This window comes from Pipistrellus kuhlii, unplaced genomic scaffold, assembly GCF_014108245.1.
Source record: "Pipistrellus kuhlii isolate mPipKuh1 unplaced genomic scaffold, mPipKuh1.p scaffold_m20_p_1, whole genome shotgun sequence".
NCBI lineage: Eukaryota > Metazoa > Chordata > Mammalia > Chiroptera > Vespertilionidae > Pipistrellus > Pipistrellus kuhlii.
Genome location: NW_023425404.1, coordinates 77,884,152 through 77,903,779, shown reverse-complemented (window position 1 = coordinate 77,903,779; position 19,628 = coordinate 77,884,152). Strand labels below are relative to the sequence as shown.

Here is a 19,628-nt window from a genome sequence, read left to right as displayed (position 1 = left end):
GTAACTATCAACAAGTGAATCTAAAAACCAAGGAAACTAAAAAAAAAAATCTGAGGAACAATATTAACTGTTGAATATAATAGAATCAGAGGTATGGAAGGGGAGTGAACTGTTGATTCTTGGGGAAAAGGGGAGAGGGGGATGTGGGAAGAGACTGAACATAAACTGTGCACCTATGGATGAGGACAATGGGGGTGGGGAAAGGGCAGAGAGTGGGGTGAGAAGGGGGGGAAAGGAACATTTGTAATAATATGAACAATAAAAATTTATTAAAAAAAATATTAAAAAAAACCAAAAAACAAGAAGCAGAAAATAGAGGAGAAACCATATATACTGAGTGGCCAGATTATTATGACCTCTGAACGCATTATAATCTGGCCACTCAGAGTGTGTGTGTGTGTGTGTGTTTCTCCCTCAGCCTGACATACACCCTCTACAATCTGGGACCCCTCGAAGGATGTCCTACTGCTGGTGTACAGGGATTGGGCCTAAACCAGCAGTCAGACATACCTCTCAAAATCTGGGATTGCTGGCCCCTAACCGCTCTCCTGCCTGCCTGATTGCCCCTAACCACTCTGCCTACGTCCTGCTCGCCCCCAACTGCCCCCTGATGTCAGCCTGCTCGCCCCCAACTGCTCTCCCTGCTAGCCTGATCACCCCCAACTGCCCTGCGTGCCAGTGTACTCGCCCTCAACTACCCCCACTGACGGCCTGCTCTCCCCCAATTGCCAATCCCCCCATGCTGGCCTGCTTGCCCTCAACTTTCTCCCCACTGGTCTGCTCACTCCAAACTCCCCCTTTACCCCCCACTGTCCTGAATACCCCCAACTGACCCCCACTGACGGCCTGCTTGCACCCAACTGGCCCCTCTCACCTCCGCTGGCCTGATCACCCCCAATGGCCCTCTTCTCTTGTCCTCTAACTGCCTCTACCTCAGCCTTACCACCATGGCTTTGTCCAGAGGAACGTCTGGACATATTACCCTTTTATTTGTTTAGAGGCCTGTGCATGAGTGGGGGTTGGCTGGTTTGCCCTCAAGGGTGTCCTGGATCAGGGTGGCAGTTCCCTTGGGGTGTGAGTCAGCCTGAGTGAGAGGCCTGTGGTGGTTTGCAGGCTGGCTTCGCCCCCATGGGGTGAGGGTCCTGCAGGGGGGCATGGCCAGCCTGGGTGAGGGGCTGAGGGCTGTTTTCAAGCTGGCCAGGGCCCTAACCAGGGACTCTTACTCCATGGGGGTGTGGTCAGCCTGGGTAAGGAGTTGAGGGCCCTTTTCGGGCTGGTCACCCCCCCCCCCCCCCCCCCCCCCCGCCTCCTGGTGACCCAGGCTCCCAGCCTCTCTTTTTTCCCCATCCACTCCTTCACCAGTGGCCAGGGTGGGCGGGAAGCTTGGCTTTCTCTGAGGTCAGGGGCAACCCAAGCCTTCTGCTTTCTCCCGCTCCATGGCCACTGCCATCTTTGTTAGATCAATTTGCATGTTTCTCTTTTATTAGTGTTGACCAGAGGCCCAGTGCATGAAATTTGTGCGTGGGTCTGGGGGAAGAAGGGGGTTGTCCCTCAGCCCAGCCTGTATCCTCTCCAATCTGGGATCCCTCTTACAATCCAGGACTACTGGCTCCCAACTGCTCACCTTCCTACCTTCCAGATTGCCCCTAACTGCTTCTGCCTGCCAACTTGATCACCACCTAACCATTCCCCTGCCAGCCTGTTTACCCCTAACTGCCCTCCCCTGCAGTCCTGGTCTTCCCCCAGCTGCTCTCCCATGTAGGCCTGGGTCCCCCCCAACTGCCCTTCCCTGCAGGCCCGGTTGCCCCCAGCTTCCCTCCTCTGCAGGCTTGATTTTCCCCATCTGCCCTCCCTTTCAGGCCTGGTCCCTCTCAACTTCCCTCTCCTTCTGGCCATCTTGTGGTGGCCATCTTGTGTCCACAGGGGGGCAGGATCTTTGACCACATGGGGCAGCCATGTTGTGTGTTGGAATGATGGTCAATCTGCATATTACTCTTATTAGATAGGATAGAGACCTGGTGCACGGGTGAGGGCGAGCTGGTTTGGCCTGAAGGGTATCCCAGATCAGGGTGGGGGTTCCCTTGGGGCATGGGGCAGCCTGGATGAGGGGCCTTTGGTGGTTTTCAGGCTGACCACACTCCCCGGCGACCCAAGTGGAGATCCTGGTATCTTGGGTTTATTTATCTTCTATAATTAAAATTTTGTAGCCTGGAGCGGAGCCAAGCCTCCTGCTTGCTCCAGAGTGGCAGCAATTTTTTTTTGGATTTATGTATCTTCTATAACTGAAACTTTATAGCCTTGAGTAGAGACAAAGGGAGGCCAGGGCTGCAGAAATTTGGCTTCCTCCATCTCCGGGGATAAACCTAGCCTCCTATTCTCTGGAGCTCAGTGGCTGCTGCCATTTCCGTTGGAATTTATTTATCTTCTATAATTGAAACTTTGTGCCCTTGAATGGAGGCTTTGTGCCCTTGAGTGGAGGCCTGGGCCTGCCAGGATGTGTGGAAAGTTTGACTTCCTCCATTGCCAGGGAAACCCAAGCCCTCTTCCTGCTAGCTCCATGACCGCAGTATCTTGGTTGAGGTTAATTTTCATATTTGCTTCTGATTGTATGGTGGGCGTGGCTGGTGGGCGTGGCTTGTGGATGTAATGGAATGATGGTTAATTTGCATATTACTCTTTTATTAGATAGGATTAGAGCCCCAATACATGAATTGGTACATGGGTGGGGGTCAGCCAGCCTGACCAGGGGGAGGAGACATGGGTGGTTGGCTGGCCTGCCTGCTGGTCAAGCTCCTGGTCAAGGGGACAATTAGCATATTAGCCTGGCAATGGCATGCATATATATATATATATATATATATATATATATATACACACGCACACACACACACACACACACACACATATATATCTTTACATATGTGTATATCCTTTTTTAAAAATACATCTTATTGATTTTTTACAGAGAGGAAGGGAGTGGGACACAGAGTTAGAAACATTGATGAGGGAGAAACATCGACCAGCTGCCTCTTGCACACTCCCTACTGGGGATGTGCCCGCAACCAAGGTACATGCCCTTGACTGGAATTGAACCTGGGACTGTTCGGTCCACAGGCCAATGCTCTATTCTAGGGGTGTCGAACTCAATCAGAGAAGGGGCCAAAATCTAAAATCCAGCCTAAATCGCGGGCCGAATGGTTTACTGAACAGTCATAAACTGTCATTGTGATGGAAACGCAGCGGAGTGCAGTGATGACAGCGCGGTGCGAGCCACATTGCAAGGCCTGGCGGGACGGATTTGGCCCTTGGGCCTTGTGTTTGACACATGTGCTCTATTCACTGAGCCAAACTGGTTTTGGCATATGCATATATCTTTTTATACCTATATATATCTATATATTGATATATCTCAGTGTGTGTGTGTGTGTGTATATATACACACACACGCGCGTGCGCGTGCGTGCGCGCGTGCACACACACACACACACACACACACTCACACTGTATTTTTCGGACCATAAGACGCACTTTTTTTTCAGCTTCATATAGAGAAAAGGTTTTTGAAAGCTGGAAATGTATTTTTCTTTGTGTCTGATCCCCACTTAGTGGGGGAGGGGGTATGGCCCAGTGCTGTGTCCTAAACATGGGTCATATGATGGGAAGCATTATGTGCTTACTTTAGAAAATTTGATAAATACTGAAAAGAATAAAGAAGAAAAGGTCCACCATAATTTCCCCACCTACAAATAATCATTGTTTAGGATATAAAAAAATATTTACACCTTGTTACCTTCTATGTGTATTTTGCATGTTTTGAACTTTTCCCTATACAATTTTGTGCTTCTCCTTTTATATGGCAGGGTTTCTCAATAGGAGTAAATTTTAGGTTGGGTAAGCATTTGTTGTTGGAGGTCTGTACCGTGCCTTGGCAGCAACCCTGACCTCTAGCTACTAGATGCCAGTAGCATCTTCCCTAAAGTTGTGACAGCCAAAAAAGTCTTCAGTTATTGCCAGAAATTCCCTGGGCGACAGGGGCAGGGAGCAAAGCTGCCCCAGATTGAGAACCACTGTTTTATACTTAGGATTACAACATAAGCACTTTCTCATTCTGTTACAAACTTTATAAGTACAATCTTTAGTGGTTGCATAATTTTTCTATTGTGTACATCATCTTCAGTCTTAATGAAGATGTAGTGTGGCCTTCTAGTGTAGCTTTGGCTGATATTAATACCCATAGCTTTGCAAAGTTGTTATGTGACAAGGTAAGAATATCCTATAATTTACTGATAGTATTTTTTTTTAATATATTTTTTTATTGATTTTACAGAGAAAGGGAGAGGGAGAGAGAGATTGAAACATCAATGAAAAGAGAGAATCACTGATCAGCTGCATCCTTACACCCTACGCTGGAGATTGAGTCTGCAACCCAGGCATATGCCCTGACCTGGAATTGACCTCCTGGTTCAACTACTGAGCCACACTGGGCAGGCACTGATAGTATATTTTAAAATTATATATATTAAATACAAAATTAACTATCTTAACCATTTGTAAGCATAGAGTTCAGTAGTGTTAAGTATATTTTATTTGCATTGTTGTACAACAGATCTTCATACTGATAGGAGAATTTAGTAGTAGTGTTAAGTATATTTTATTTGCATTGTTGTACAACAGATCTTCATACTGATAGGAGAATTTACTAATGAAATGCTATAAGTAATGATTTCTGTTGTTTTTATTTTCATTAAAAAACTATCTTTAAGGTATGTTTGTTTTGTTAAAGAACATGAGAAATCATAAATCACGAGTTTTTATTTTTTTAACTTTTTAAATTTTTTTATTGATTTCGGAGAGGAAGGGACAGGGAGAGAGAGAAACATCAGTGATGAGAGAGAATCACTGATGGGCTGCCTCCTGCAAGCCCCCCACTGGGGATTGAGCCCGAAATCCTGGGCACGTACCCTTGACCGGAATTGAATCAGGGACCAGTCAGTCCGTACGCGGACGCTGTATCCACTGAGCCAAACCAGCCAGGGCATAAATCACAAGTTTTTAAAAAGTATTGCAGCCCAGCTGGTATAGCTTGGTAGTTGAGCATTGAGCTATGAGCCAGGAGGTCATGGTTTGATTCCCCAGTCAGGGTACATGCCCAGGTTGTGGGCCTTGATCCTCAGTAAGGGCTGTGCAGGAGGCAGCCAATTAGTGATTCTCTTTTATTTTTGATGTTTCTATCTCTAATCTTACTCTCTCTGTCTCTCTCTCTCTCTGAAATCAATAAAAGTAAATTTTAAAAATGTATTGCAAACATTAAGTGATGAGTTACAAAATAAAGTCAAACTTAATTTATATAATGTAATTTTACAAAATGTTTTCTGTTACATTATAGATACCACTATTTGGAATCATGTCATCAGATTCTGCAGATCCTTTCTACTGGATGAGAGTTATTCTTGCATCCAACAGAGGTATGTACTTCTTTTCTTTTGCCCCAAGGGCTCCCAGATTGCAAGAGGGTGCAGGCCGGGCTGAGGAACTCCTCTCCACCCCCCCCCCCCCCCGTGTGCATGAATTTTGTGCACTGGGCCTCTATATAAAAGCCTAGTCACATAATAAAAGCCTGGTAGTCAGGGCCCTCCCATAGCCAACTTTCCGTGGCTGGCCAACTTTCCTCTCCCCACCTCGCCTGTTCAATTAGCCCTGATCGCCAGTCAGGCTGAGGGACCCCACCCATACACGAATTTGTGCACTGGGCCTGTAGTATGCAAATAATTATAGAATCATGTGTTTATTCTAATTATAGAACTATGTTAGAAGTATTGAGGTACACAGAAAATGTAGTGATTATCACTGTCTAGAGCATTTTCTGTTTTGTTTATTTTACATTTTTTTCTATATATTTGTTTTCTTTTTTACCCCAATGCACTATGTCAAGAACATTTTTCATACCACTAAATATTCTACAGTGTAGTTTTAGGTAACCTTACATGTAATTTTTTTTGCATATAAAGATATTGCATAAGAGTCATGAATTTTTTCTTTAATATTTTTATTGATTTTAGAGAGAGAAACAATGATGAGAAAGAATCATTGATCAGTTGCCTCCTGCATGGCCTCCTATTGGGGATCGAACCCACAACTGGGGCATGTGCCCTGACCAGGAATCAAATCATGACCTCCTGGTTTATAGGTTGATGCAGCCAAGCAACGTTACAAATCTTTTTAAATATCTTTTTTTTATTTTTTTATTTTAAGCTTGGTGTGTAATTTTGGGGCTTGATAAGTAATTTTTTTTTTTTTTAGATCCTCACCTGAGGATATTTTTTCCATTGATTTCTAGAGAGAATAGAAAGAAGGAAAGAGAGGGAGAAAGAGATGGGAGGGAGGGCAGAGAGAGAGAGGTGGATAGAGGGAGAGAGGAAGAAACACCTTTGTTAAAGAAACACATTGGTATATAGTATTTACTTTTCCCTTCTTTTATAGGAACTTTAATGGAATTGGGTATCTCCCCAATTGTAACATCTGGTTTGATTATGCAGTTGTTAGCTGGAGCCAAAATCATTGAAGTTGGAGATACACCCAAAGACAGAGCTTTATTTAATGGAGCCCAAAAATGTGAGCATTAATACAATTAAATTTCAAATTTGGAAATTCTGTGGTAAAGATGTTTTTTTCTATGGTCTTTTATGTCTGTGCATGTAACATGTACTCCCTTTTCCTCAATTTTTTGTCAGTGTTTGGTATGATCATTACCATTGGGCAAGCCATTGTATATGTCATGACAGGCATGTATGGGGATCCTGCTGAAATGGGTGCTGGAATCTGCCTCCTTATCATTATTCAGGTGAGAAATCTTATTTTTTATATGCAGATAACAAAACAGTTTCATTCCTTTTTTCTAACAATTTTTTAGGTGATTGATATATTCATTTTCTCACTTTTGAATTATGAAATATTTTGATAATTGAAGTGATATGTATCATGTTGAAGTGAAAATATAAAATTCGAATAGCCTTATCACTGCATAATATATTGAATTATGGATTAACTCTATTGCATTGATTCTAAGATGCACATTTTTCACATTGTGATGTCTCTGAAATCAGGATGTTTTCTTACAGTTGTGATAGTGTCTTACAATTGCTGTCAGCCAGGTGGCAGTTCTGATAGTTTGTCTTTTCCTACATGTGTGTCAACTTGACCATAGCTGTTCATGTCATCACGTCAATTTTTTTTTTTACTTTAATTGCTTTTTAAAATGAATTCCAAAACGGTGATTTGTTATTGAAATTAAGTTATTGTGTGTACACAAAGACATAGGAAGAGCAAGCTAGATGATAAACATCAATATTTAAATCTAAAATAACTTTTTATAAGTAGAGAATCAAATTACAATATTTTGTAATAAGTTGTATCATAGTTTAATTGACAGTTTAATATCTTTGAATCAGTGAAATACTATATAAAAACCCATACATGTATTCTGAGAATTTTTTAAATGGATGCTTTGGAACAGAATTTTTGAAGGCCAACATTAATTTAATCCTCTAATAAGTATCTTAAAGTGTGTAAAGTTTGGTAGATATTTCTGTAATGTAAAATCCTTAAAAGTCATTTAGAGAAGTTGCTCAATGAATTGTACTTAAAATATATAGTTATTTTTTGACTTTTGAAAAGAAGTTTGTTTAAATTAAACACTGGGCACCTAGAGTTCTGCTTATCTTGGGAATACCTCTTCTTTCTCACTCTGAAATTAAGATTAACTCAGGAAAGTTTTACTAATGGTCAAAAAGATCAAGGTTAGAAAAATAGTGTAAATAAAATCAAAATACTAGTTTACAAATATATGTATTAAGAAACTAGAGGCCCAGTGCTTGAAATTCGTGCACAACGGGAGGGGGGGTGGTCCTTCAGCCCATCTTGCACCCTTTCCTGGACCCCTTGGAGGATGTCTGACTGCCTCTCGTAATACTGGATTGCTGGCTCCTAACCACTCGCCTGCCTGTCTGTCTGATAACCCCTAACCCCTCTGTCTGCCTGATCGCCCTAACCACTTCTGCCTGCCTGCCTGATCTCCCTTAACTGCTCCCCTACTGGCCTGATCACCCCTAACTGCTACCCTGCTGGACTGATAGCTCCTATCCTCCTCTGCCTCACCCTACACCCAGGACCCAGGATTCCCTCCTCCGGCTGATTCCAGGCACCTGGGACCCAGGCTTCCCTCCCTCTGGCCAGCCTCAGGCACCTAGGACTGAGGCTGGCTTCGCCTGGGCTGCCCACAGCTGCAGGGACCGTGGGCAGGCAGCTTTGGGCCACAGCCGCCGGTGCCCGGGATCATGAGGCAGGCAGCTTGTCCCTCTCCCAGGCTACAGGTGCAGGTGCTGGTGCCTGGGACCACAGGGTGGGCGGTTGTCCCTCTCCCAGGCCACAGCCCCAGCTGCTAGTGCCCAGGACCACGGGGTGGATGACTTGTCCCTTTCCTGGGCTGCATGTGCTGGAGGCTTGTCCCCCTCCCAGGCCACAGCCTGGCTGGTCCTCATTCCTCTCTCACAAGCTCATTTGTGCCTGTCTGGTCCCCATTCCTCTCTCCCCAGTGTTGAGTGTCTGAGTTGTTATGGCATGAGGGTGTGATGATCATTTGCATATTAACTGTATCATATATATACTAGAGGCCCGGTGCACAAAATTTGTGCACGGGGGTGGGGGACGTCCCTCATCCCAGCCTGCACCCTCTACAATAGAGGTGTCGAACTCAATCAGAGAAGGGGCCAAAATCTAAAATCCAGCCTAAATCGCGGGCCGAATGGTTTACTGAACAGTCATAAACTGTCATTGTGATGGAAACGCAGCGGAGTGCAGTGATGACAGCGCGGTGCGGGCCACATTGCAAGGCCTGGCGGGACGGATTTGGCCCGCGGGCCTTGTGTTTGACACATGTGCTCTATAATCTGGGATACCTGTCATAATCCAGGACTGCTAGCTCCCAACTGCTCACCTGCCTGCCTTCATGATTGCCCCTAACTGCTTCTGCCTGCCAGTCTGATCACTCCAAACTGCTTCTGCTCTGCCAGCCCGATTGATGTCTAACTGCTCTCCTGCCAGCCTGTTTGCCCCCAGCTTCCTTCCTCTGCTGCCCTGGTCACCCCTAACTGGCCTCCCCTGCAGGCTTTATTGCTCCCAGCTGCCTTCCCTTCAGGCCTGGTCCCTCTCAACTGCCCTCACTTGCAGCCATCTTGTGTCCACATGGGGGCAGGATCTTTGACCACATGGGGGCAGCTATCTTGATCTTGTGTGTTGCAGTGATGGTCAATCTGCATATTACTCTTTTATTAGATAGGATAGAGGCGTGGTGCATGGGTGGAGGCCAGCTGTTTTGTCTTGGATCAGGGTGGGTGTTCCCTTGGGGTGTGGGGTGGGCTGGGCGAGGGACCTATGGTGGTTTCCAGGCCAGCCATGTTCCCCAGTGACCCAAGCGGAGGCCCTGATATCTGTGATACATTTATCTTCTACAATTGAAACTTTGTAGCCTGGAGTGAAGCCAAGCCTTCTGCTCGCTCAGTGGCAGCAGCCATTTCTGTTTGGATTTGTTTACCTTTTATAATTGAAACTTTGTAGCAGGGAGTGGAGGCCTAGGTAGGCCAGGGCAGGTGGAAAGCTTCACTTCCTCTGTTGCTGGGGGCAACCCTAGCCTGCCCTCTCCAGCTTACTGGCTGCCACCATTTTTCTTGGGATTTATCTTCTGTAATTGAAACTTTGTGTCCTTGAGTGGAGGCCTGGGCTGGCCAGGGTGTGTGAAGCTTGGCTTCTTCCATTGCCAGGGAAATCCAAGCCTTTCTTTTGCTCTCTGTGGCAGCAGCCATCTTGGTTAATTTGCATGCTCACTCTGATTGGCTGTTGGGCATGGCTTGTGGGTGTAGTGGTGTGATGGTTAATTTGCATATTACTCCTTTATTAGGTAGGATATATGATATGACTGGCACGGTTGACCGTTCTTAATTTTTTTTATTTAGGGAGATCATAATAAGATAATTATTTAGTTAGCATGACTTGCAACAAGGAGAGAGATTGTTCAGGTATTTATTGGCAGCAGTAACAATAAGGAGGGAGCAAAAGCGGAAGGCAGATTTAGACCTTGCGAAAGACTTGACTTTGACTTGCCCCTCTGCCATGAGGATGGAAGAGGGTACATGAGAGAGAATGCAGGTGGCTTCTAGGAATAGAGTAGTCGTTGGATGACAGCCTGGGAGAGAATGGTTATACTTCAGACCTACAGTCCACAAGAAACTGGATTTTGACCTTATTCAGAATGAGTTTAAGATGGATTTTTCCCTAGAGCATCTAAGAGCCTAGGCTAACTAATGCTTTCATGTCAATGTTGGGAGACAAAGCAAAGAATCCAGTTGAGCTTGCCCAAACTTCTGAAGTACAGAACTATGAGCTAATAAATTTAGTTTGTTCTTAGTTGCTTAAAACAAACAATAACAACAGATTGGGAGTGTTTTTTTTTGTCTTTTGACAAGGGGAGGAATTTTTAAAAATACGTTTTTATTAAGTTCTAGAGATAGAAACATCAATGACATGCTCTAGCTGTTCTGGCTCACTGGACTGAAGGGTCCTGGATTTAATTCCGGTCTAGGCACATGCCCGGGTTGCGGTCTCGATTCCCATAGGTGCGTGCAGGACAAAGCCAGTCAATGATTCTCTCTCATCATTGGTTTTTCTATCTTTCCCTCTCTCTGAAGTCAATAATCCTCATGGGGATTGAGCTTGCAACCTGGGCATGTCCCCTGAATGGGAATCGAACCAGTGACCTCTTGGTTCCTGGGTTGAAGCTCAACTACCAAGCCACACTGTCCAGGCACAAGGGGAGGAATTTTTAATCAGAGTTTTTGGTAGTTTTCTGAGCCCCTGTGTGTTTCTTTTTGGTATATTTCTTTAAAGAATAACTTTATCATTATTTCTCCATTTAAAAAACATTTGATTGGCAAATTTATAGCCTTTGGGAATTGGAGGAAGGAAGGTTGGAATGGATAGATACGGTTGTCTGAAAACTGAATTTAAGATTTCAGTGCATTTCAGTGCTTAAAATTTCTTCATAGGCTTTTGGCATTATTGAGGATAATAATACTAATTGTTAATTTATGTTTATTTTTTTAGCAATTGCTTTTTGCAACTCATTGTTTAAAATCCCGATTTTTAGAAGATACCCAGAATTGGCATCTAGCTCTTAACATTATGCATCAGTAAAATTTTTCTAGTGTTTTATTAAGGTTAGATTTAGACTTTTAAAAAAACCTCAGCTGAGCAGTTCTGGGTTAGTTAGATAAAGTATTGACTTCTTAAAGTGTTAGTTAGTGATTTAAATAGATATTAAATGGAATTAAGCTATTTTAATTTTTTTTTCAGTATTACAAATCCAGGAATAATTATGTTCTAGGAATGTAACAAATTCAGTGCATATATATTTGTTTACATAAATTCTGGTGCACAGATATTTGTGTTATGGTAAATTCTTCTAGTGTTAAGTATAGAGAATATGTCATGTTTATTTAATCATCAGTGGGTAATAACCCATTTGCTTCTTTTTAAGGCATTGCTAACATTGAAAATCTGTGGGTACACTGAAGAGATATGATTGGATCAATGTGTTTCTACCTAGAAACATATGTTTTAAAAACTGTTTGCATGTTCTTATATAAGGTATTTTTCAACTTAATTATTCTTGTTTCATTCACATGGTCAGTGTCTTTCAGCTAGTGAGTTTTGAAATCTAAATAGTGTGTCTTGATTAAAATAAAAAAAGAATAGAAAATATCAGTCCATGGCACATTGTAAAGGTAAGTATTATTTTATCAAACTGAGTTGTGTGCACATAAATACATCTGTAGGGTTGAAATATACAGTGTTTGTTTTATGTCTGATTTAGAGATTCATATGTCTACTTTAGAGATTCATATTGATTGTACATCCTACAAAAGCATGCAGTTAGTATTCAATTCTTATCACTGTTTTAGTCAGTGAGATGCTCTAACTTCCTAGTGTCTAATTTCTCCCATGGGCATGCGTGCTTTTTTACTATCTTTTATATTATTTCTTTAATTATAGAAACCATTTCTCATTTAGGTTTTTCTATAATGCCTTTCAACAGTTAGAAAAATGAGTTTGATTCTCATCGGATATACACAAATCACTCTATAAACTGATGAACATTGGTGTGAACTGGTAGTTTGAATTACAGTTGATTCAGAGTTGCCCCATGTGATTCTGGACAGGTCATTCAGTCAGTCATTTAGTCAGAAGCCCATGATAATGCTTTTGATTGGCTGTTAGTTTGTGGACAGCTATTCTTTGCACAGGATTGGTTTTCTGGATGATTGAGAGTATTTATTACATAATTGTGGTAAAAATAAAATCTCAGTAATAAATCCTAACTTCTCTTTTATCTTGTTAAAATGTCAAAAGTAAAGGATTCATGAGCTCACTTAGAAGTTTTAATAATTGTACTCTTTTCCCAGTCCATTGAAAGTTAAACTAAAAGACTGTCAATAGATAAGTTGGGCTCTGTACACCCATTGAAATGATGGTTAAGGAAAAAAGAAATATTCCCTGTGTAAGGGAAACTTGTTTAATATGGTGTACTGTAGTTGTTTGCTCTCCTAATGGGGATATCAGGGAACTGTGTAAGTAATGGGGGAAGCTTCAGAGATGCTTCACAGAAGTGACATTTCCTTAACTTCTGTAAGAAGGTGTCTTTATAGTGGGGACAGGCATGAGATGGGGGTTGGGGAGAATAGAAGTGTATTTTCTACATTGATTAAGTTACTGAGGTGCATGTCAAGGTCACTTTTAAGTCTAGGGCTTATTATTATTTCTAAAATATGTTTTTATTGATCTTAGGGAGGGGGAGAGAAACATCCATTGGCTGCCTCCTACACGCCCTCCACTGGGAATCGAGCCCCACCCAGGCGTGTACCCTGACCTGGGATTGAACCAGTGACCTCCTGGAGCTTGTGATGATGCTCAACCAAGTGAGCCACACTGGCCAGGCTCTAGGGCTTATTTTTAATTGGTATACGCTTTTATAGAAATGTCTTATCCAAGAGGGAAATTAAGAATTTCCAGTTTTACATAAATTGAAGTTAGCATGCTTTCATTTTTTAAAAAAAGTTACGAACTTAGGAACCTGTGAACTCTTAACTGTCTTGAAATTTACATTCAATCTTTGTCACTATATGTATAGAATGCATTTTTACATTGTTATAAATCTGTGTATGTATTAATTTGTGCTTCACCTTTTTACTTATTCCATAGATATATAATAAGTACACAATATATATATAATATTATATATAATATTTAAAAAATGTATGAACATAGTTCATACAGTTTTCCTTTCATGGCAGTGTGCAATTGCATCTTGTTATATCATAGTTCATTTGGCCTTTAACTTGCTTGGAGATATCTGGGATATACTCAGTTTCTTGTCATAAATTCTACAATGGTGAACATTTTTGTTTTATAGTGTGCTTTTCAATAAGTCTTATTTCCCTTATTGTAAGGGAAACTGTTCCAATGGTAACATCTATTTTAAAAATTGAAATGGCTGCTATATAATATAGCAATGTTTCTAATCATCTGATTTTCAGGACTAGCTTCTGATTAAACCACAGGGGGTTGAAAGCTGTAGAGTCACAATAGTGATATTGTAACCATTAGGTTTGAATGTTAGACATGCCCATACTTTGAAAGTAGTCACTGGCGCTTGTCTTCCCCTTTTTTGATTTTTTCCTTGCTTCCGCTTACTTGCATTTCTTTTCCCACAGTTGTTTGTTGCTGGTTTGATTGTGCTGCTGTTAGATGAGCTGCTACAGAAGGGTTACGGCCTGGGGTCTGGTATTTCCCTCTTTATTGCCACCAACATCTGTGAAACCATTGTCTGGAAGGCCTTTAGTCCCACTACTATTAACACTGGCAGAGGTACAGCACAGTGACTGCGACTGCATGAGTGTTGCTGGATGTGTGTTGAAAAGTAACACGTAATGAGCAGTACATGCCTGTAGATATCTGGGCTTACTGTTCCAGTGGACAATTGATGCTAATTATTCAAAATTATTAGCAGAGATTTGTGGAGTCTGAAATATTACTTCACAAAGAATATCTACATTTTAGCCTCTGCTTATTCAAAATTTCAGTGGTCCCAAGCATTTGAACATTTTTATTTGCTTAAGCTATTGCTGCAGAACTCATGAATTTGACCAATTTCAGCATTGCAAGGGGGATCAAAAGGTAGTGGATTAAGATTTTTGAGATGAAAAAATCTGTTATATTCTTTGTATCATCAGGGAGCACTAATACTTTTGCTGCTATTCTACTTGGCTTGGTATTCGCACCTAAATTTTGAAATATTTCTACTCTTTCCTTTTACCTATTTTCACTTCTCTCAAAATGCCATGCTAGATTTGTAAGGGTTAACATCTAAGCTGATCCGAGCCTTAAAATAGCAACAATGGTTTATTAATGTTCATGGTAAAACGAACTTAAAGGCAAGCTTGGTAGAGTAACATATATCTTTTGAATCTGACCTCTACTCTGCTTTGCTGCTGCCATTCCCCCCCTTACCCGCAGCACTCTCTGCCCTTCTTGAAACTAAAGAAGCAAAGCATTATGAATGAAATAGTTTTTTGGCTTACTCTACTTTGGTTGTTTCCATCAAGAAACTTCTCTTGAGAAACTTCATATTTATGCTAAAAACATACATTTTGCCTCAATGATCAAAATATTTTAGAAGCTCCACATATGGCTATGTTATAAATGCTGATGAATTATTTTCACTCATATTTTTTGCTGTGTACTAGAGTTCCAAGGTTATTTGTTTTGACCTTTGGGATAACTTTGAATGATCTTCTACAGTTAGTTAATTTTTCTCTTGGTTTATCAGGTACCGAGTTTGAGGGTGCAGTCATAGCTCTCTTTCATTTACTGGCCACCAGGACCGACAAAGTCCGAGCTTTAAGGGAGGCTTTCTACCGCCAGAACTTACCCAATCTCATGAACCTCATTGCTACTGTTTTTGTGTTTGCTGTTGTTATATATTTTCAAGTAAGTATACTTTCTTTCTAAAGTAAGTGGGATGTGGGTTTTTATTTTGCTGTTAAAGAGAATGCTATTTGAAATGTTTGTTTCTAATAACTCAGTGTTTCAAAATCTAGTCAAGCAAATAATTCCTTTGCAACGGAGGTGTAAATAACAAAAAGTACAATGAAAATGAAATAGAAAGGGATTTCTGTTTGCATGCCTCTGTGTGGAAGGGTTAAGTTTTATAGCATTATCTTTTCATACTCCCTCCTGTTTCTGTTTTGGCTTTCTGTATTCTTTATATACTAGAGGCCAGGTGCACAAAATTTGTGCACCAGTGTGTGATCCTTAGGCCTGGCCGGCAATCAGAGCACCGCTCGCTCTCTTCAGGGTGATCTGCAGGGCAGTTGGGCTCCTGCCCGACTCCCTCAGCACCTGGGAGCCAGGTGCAGTCCCGCTTCGCCTCCACTGGTCGCTGTCTGTGAGGCAATTGGCGGGGAGGTTGGGCCCTGCTTGCACTCACCTTGGCCTGCCGCCACCTGCTCATTTGCTCCATCATCCACTGCTGTCCCTCTCTTGTTGGGGCCCATTGGGGCTGCCGGTGACGCATTGCTGCCCCCGCTGACCCCTGGTCGTCAGCACACGTTGTAGTGAGCATCAAACTCCCGGTTGAACTCCCACTTGAGGGGAGAATTTGCCCATTATGCTTTTATTATATAGGATTATATAGGATGTATAGTTCCTCTTATTCTGAATTTTCACTTCGTAGGGATTTCGTGTTGATTTGCCCATCAAGTCGGCTCGGTATCGAGGACAGTACAGCAGCTACCCCATCAAGCTCTTCTACACCTCGAACATCCCCATCATTCTTCAGTCAGCCTTGGTGTCAAACCTCTATGTTATTTCCCAGATGCTGTCTGTTCGATTCAGTGGAAACTTTCTAGTTAATTTACTAGGACAGTGGGCAGTGAGTATTTTATTATTTATTCAAGTGTTTCCGTTTATTGTAATTTGCATTTCATAGTTATATTTTTAAACTGAAAGACATGAGCCATAATCGAAGTAGTTGCTGTAACATTTTTAGAGTCACTTAAGTAGGAAGCATTTTTGCATCTCTTTTGAATGATCTTTTAAGCTAAAATCACATGGTTCTCATGATTCTCTGATTTATAATCTCATTCCACTATTGTCTGGAATGTTTTTTAAAAGAAGCTATTTGTTGATAATATATGGAATACAGAAGTCAACCTTTTCTGTTTCTCCCTGGTTTTCATAGCCTGCATGGCACTAAATTGGTTTGTGATTAACTGGGCAGGAGACAGGCATGTAATTACTAAACTGAAGAGAGAACAGATGCTAGAAATAGAATCCAGTAAATTCTAACTTCCTTTTATTTGGGCTTGGTATCAGAGTTTCTTCTAAAGCAGTTCACCTACATTGTTATCGAAGTGTTATGTGGGATTGGATTGAAATCTGATTGGTTTAAATTCTATCACCCGACCAAGGAGTATTTTTCTCTCCTTTAAAACTATAAAAGTAAAAAATACTAAGATCCTTTATTCTTTTGCAGAGTATGTAATTCTAGAATTTATATTGCACTAAAGAATATTATTTTTAGTCATTATACTGAAGTATGGTGCTTAATGTATTGTGCATCTTAATATGCTATCTTTTACATTATAAGTTATAGTAACTGACATATCTTTGTTTTTACTGAAGGTAATTTTAAAAAGAAATTGAACAGGGTAAGATAGTGGTTTTTGAATGTTAGTTGGAAGAAATAGGATTTGCTCTATTTATAATGTTCCTTTTCCATTCATTTAACAGAAATTTGATTAACTAATAGCCAGCTATAATTATTACTATAAAAATTTCAAAGTAATAAGTGGATTGAATGGTTGTATAAAATATGTTGTGACCTTGAGTAAGATTTTGTTAAAATGAGAGAATTATTGAATTTGTCTATAAACAATGCTTTTGATTTGGTAATATTAATTCTAGGGGCACAGTAAAAGAATCATTTGGAAGTATAAGTTGAAGAATCAAGATAAATTAATCTTTGCAACCAAAAACTTCTTTCTCACATCCTGTATCCCAAATGTTTTATTTAATAAGAGCAAATACATGCGGGTCCCATTTCTGTTATTTCTTAAATATTTGTGTTGCTAAAAATCCCATTGTATATACTTATCAAGACTCATACAAACAAATAATGTTTAGGCAGTGAGTTATTAGACTTCTGTCAATATTTCAATTGATTACATTCTTTTAAAAAATATATATATTTTATTGAGTTTTTACAGAGAGGAAGAGAAGAGTTAGAAACATCAATGAGAGAGAATCATCGATCAGCTGCCTCTTGCACACCCCCTACTGGGGATGTGGCCGCAACCATGGTACATGCCCTTGACTGGAATCGAACTTGGGACCTTTCAGTCCGCAGGCCAATGCTCTATCCACTGAGCCAAACGGTCTCAGCTTGATTACATTCTTAATAGAATTCTTTGAAATGAAAGAACCATGTTTAAGAAAGGGTTTTAATGTATTGCATACTCTTTTTATGTTTTTTTTTTTTTTTAATTTTATTGATTTTTTACAGAGAGGAAGGGCGAGAGATAGAGAGCTAGAAACGTCGATGAGAGAGAAACATCGACCAGCTGCCTCCTGCATATCCCCTACTGGGAATGTGCTCGCAACCAACGTACATGCCCCTGACCGGAATCGAACCTGGGATCTTTCAGTCTGCAGACCGACGCTCTACCACTGAGCCAAACCGGTTTCGGCTCTTTTTATGTTTTTATTCTCTTTTGTTGGAAGTATTACAGCTGTACCCTTCTTGTTTTCCTCAATGACCCTACTCCTCTCTGCTCCTGTCATTCCCCAGGCCTTCATTGCATACTTTTATATAGTTTAGAAAATTTTAAATTCTAAATGTAATAAGAGATTGACTATATCCCTAGTTGGTTTGGCTCACTGGATAGAGTGTTGGCCTGAGGACTGAAGGGTCCCAAGTTCGATTCTGGTAAGGGGTGTGTGCCTTGGTTGGAGGCTCAATTTCTTTCTCTCATAGATGTTTCTCTCTGTCTCTCCCCATCCCTTCCACTCGCTTTAAAAAAAAAAAATTAATGGAAAAATATCCTTAGAATTAACCAGGGGGAAAAAAAGAGATTGACTATAAATGTAGTCTTATTTCTATTTTATATATATTTTTCTTAAATCACTCTTTTGTTATTAATATATCTACATCTTTATGTAAGAGATGCTCACTATATAATTTTGAAGGAATAAAGATATTAGATATAAAAGCAAATCCTTATTTATAGCCATTAGCTGTAGGTGCTTTGAGCTTAAACCATTGTCATAATTTTTGAGGAGTTTGAAAAGTTATAAAAATGTATGCTTGATAAGTTAGGTTGGCTATTTGTTATTTTCCTTCTTGTTCTGTAGGATGTGAGTGGGGGAGGACCTGCTCGCTCTTACCCAGTGGGAGGCCTTTGTTATTATCTTTCTCCTCCTGAGTCTATGGGTGCCATATTTGAGGATCCTGTCCATGTAGTTGTTTATATCATCTTTATGCTGGGATCATGTGCATTCTTTTCCAAGACGTGGATAGAGGTGTCTGGTTCCTCAGCCAAAGATGTAAGTATTTGCTTTATTTCAAAATAAAAATAATTTATAAATTTTAGATGTCAAATCATATTTTTGTAAATTAAACTTTAATTCATACTTTAATAATGAGGTAATATGACCTCCCTATAGGGTTAAAATTGGTTCCTAATAGCTGAAACATAGACTTTACAATGGTTTGTGACTCTCCAAAGCTCAACCCTACCTGACAAAATATTATTTCTTAGTATTAATTTTTCTTGAGGGGTGATAGAGAAAAATGATTGAGAACACTGGCTTAGTTTATGGGTACTGTGGTTGTGCAGTATTGTAGCCTCAGTGTCCTTAGATTTAATAGGAATGATATGCCAGTGCCTACTTCGGGGTTCTTGTTACCTTATTAGTGTATAAAAAGCACTTCACACAGAACCGAGTGATAGTGAACAGTGTAATGCTGGTTTGATTTTAAAAGTTGTGTTTTTCTTGACAGGTTGCTAAACAGCTTAAAGAACAGCAGATGGTAATGAGGGGCCACAGAGATACGTCTATGGTCCATGAGCTTAATAGGTAAGGTCATTTGATTTCATTTTTTGCAGGGTGGGGGCAGGCAACATATACTCAGTTTTTCAGTCTTTCGTTTCTTGCCAAATGTTCTTTGTTTAAATTCGTATTTTCAGCATTTCTACTTCACACAGAAGGACCAAAATTTAACATAAAAGTTAATTGTTCTCATTTAATTGGAATTATGTTCCTCTTCACAGCTCAGCCAAGTGTTAAGATACAGATGGGAGGTTCTCATTATTGGCTGGCTGTACAGAAAATCACCTGGGAGCTTTTAAAAACTACTAACATCCCATCTTCAGGAATGTTGATTTCTTTGGTCTGGAGTGGGTGGGTCCCAGTTTTTGGTAACAGCTTTATTGGTATAATTCACATACTGTGTAATTCAC

The 19,628-nt window shown here is 40.8% G+C and overlaps 1 protein-coding gene across 3 annotated transcripts in view; it reads left to right on the top strand.

Annotated features, from left to right (window-relative positions):
• Positions 1–19,628, top strand: part of SEC61A2 (SEC61 translocon subunit alpha 2) — a 29,328-nt gene that overhangs the window by 6,722 nt on the left and 2,978 nt on the right. For 2 of the 3 annotated variants that reach the window (XM_036452834.2, XM_045585744.1), the window contains exons 4-11: positions 5,387–5,465; positions 6,481–6,612; positions 6,732–6,841; positions 13,821–13,974; positions 14,936–15,096; positions 15,842–16,039; positions 18,520–18,711; positions 19,169–19,245. In XM_036452834.2, the coding sequence (XP_036308727.1) occupies positions 5,387–5,465; positions 6,481–6,612; positions 6,732–6,841; positions 13,821–13,974; positions 14,936–15,096; positions 15,842–16,039; positions 18,520–18,711; positions 19,169–19,245 (1,103 nt within the window). Of the gene's footprint in view, positions 1–3,870; positions 3,892–5,386; positions 5,466–6,480; positions 6,613–6,731; positions 6,842–13,820; positions 13,975–14,935; positions 15,097–15,841; positions 16,040–18,519; positions 18,712–19,168; positions 19,246–19,628 lie in introns of those variants that run through there. The other variant, XM_045585751.1, reaches the window with a different exon arrangement.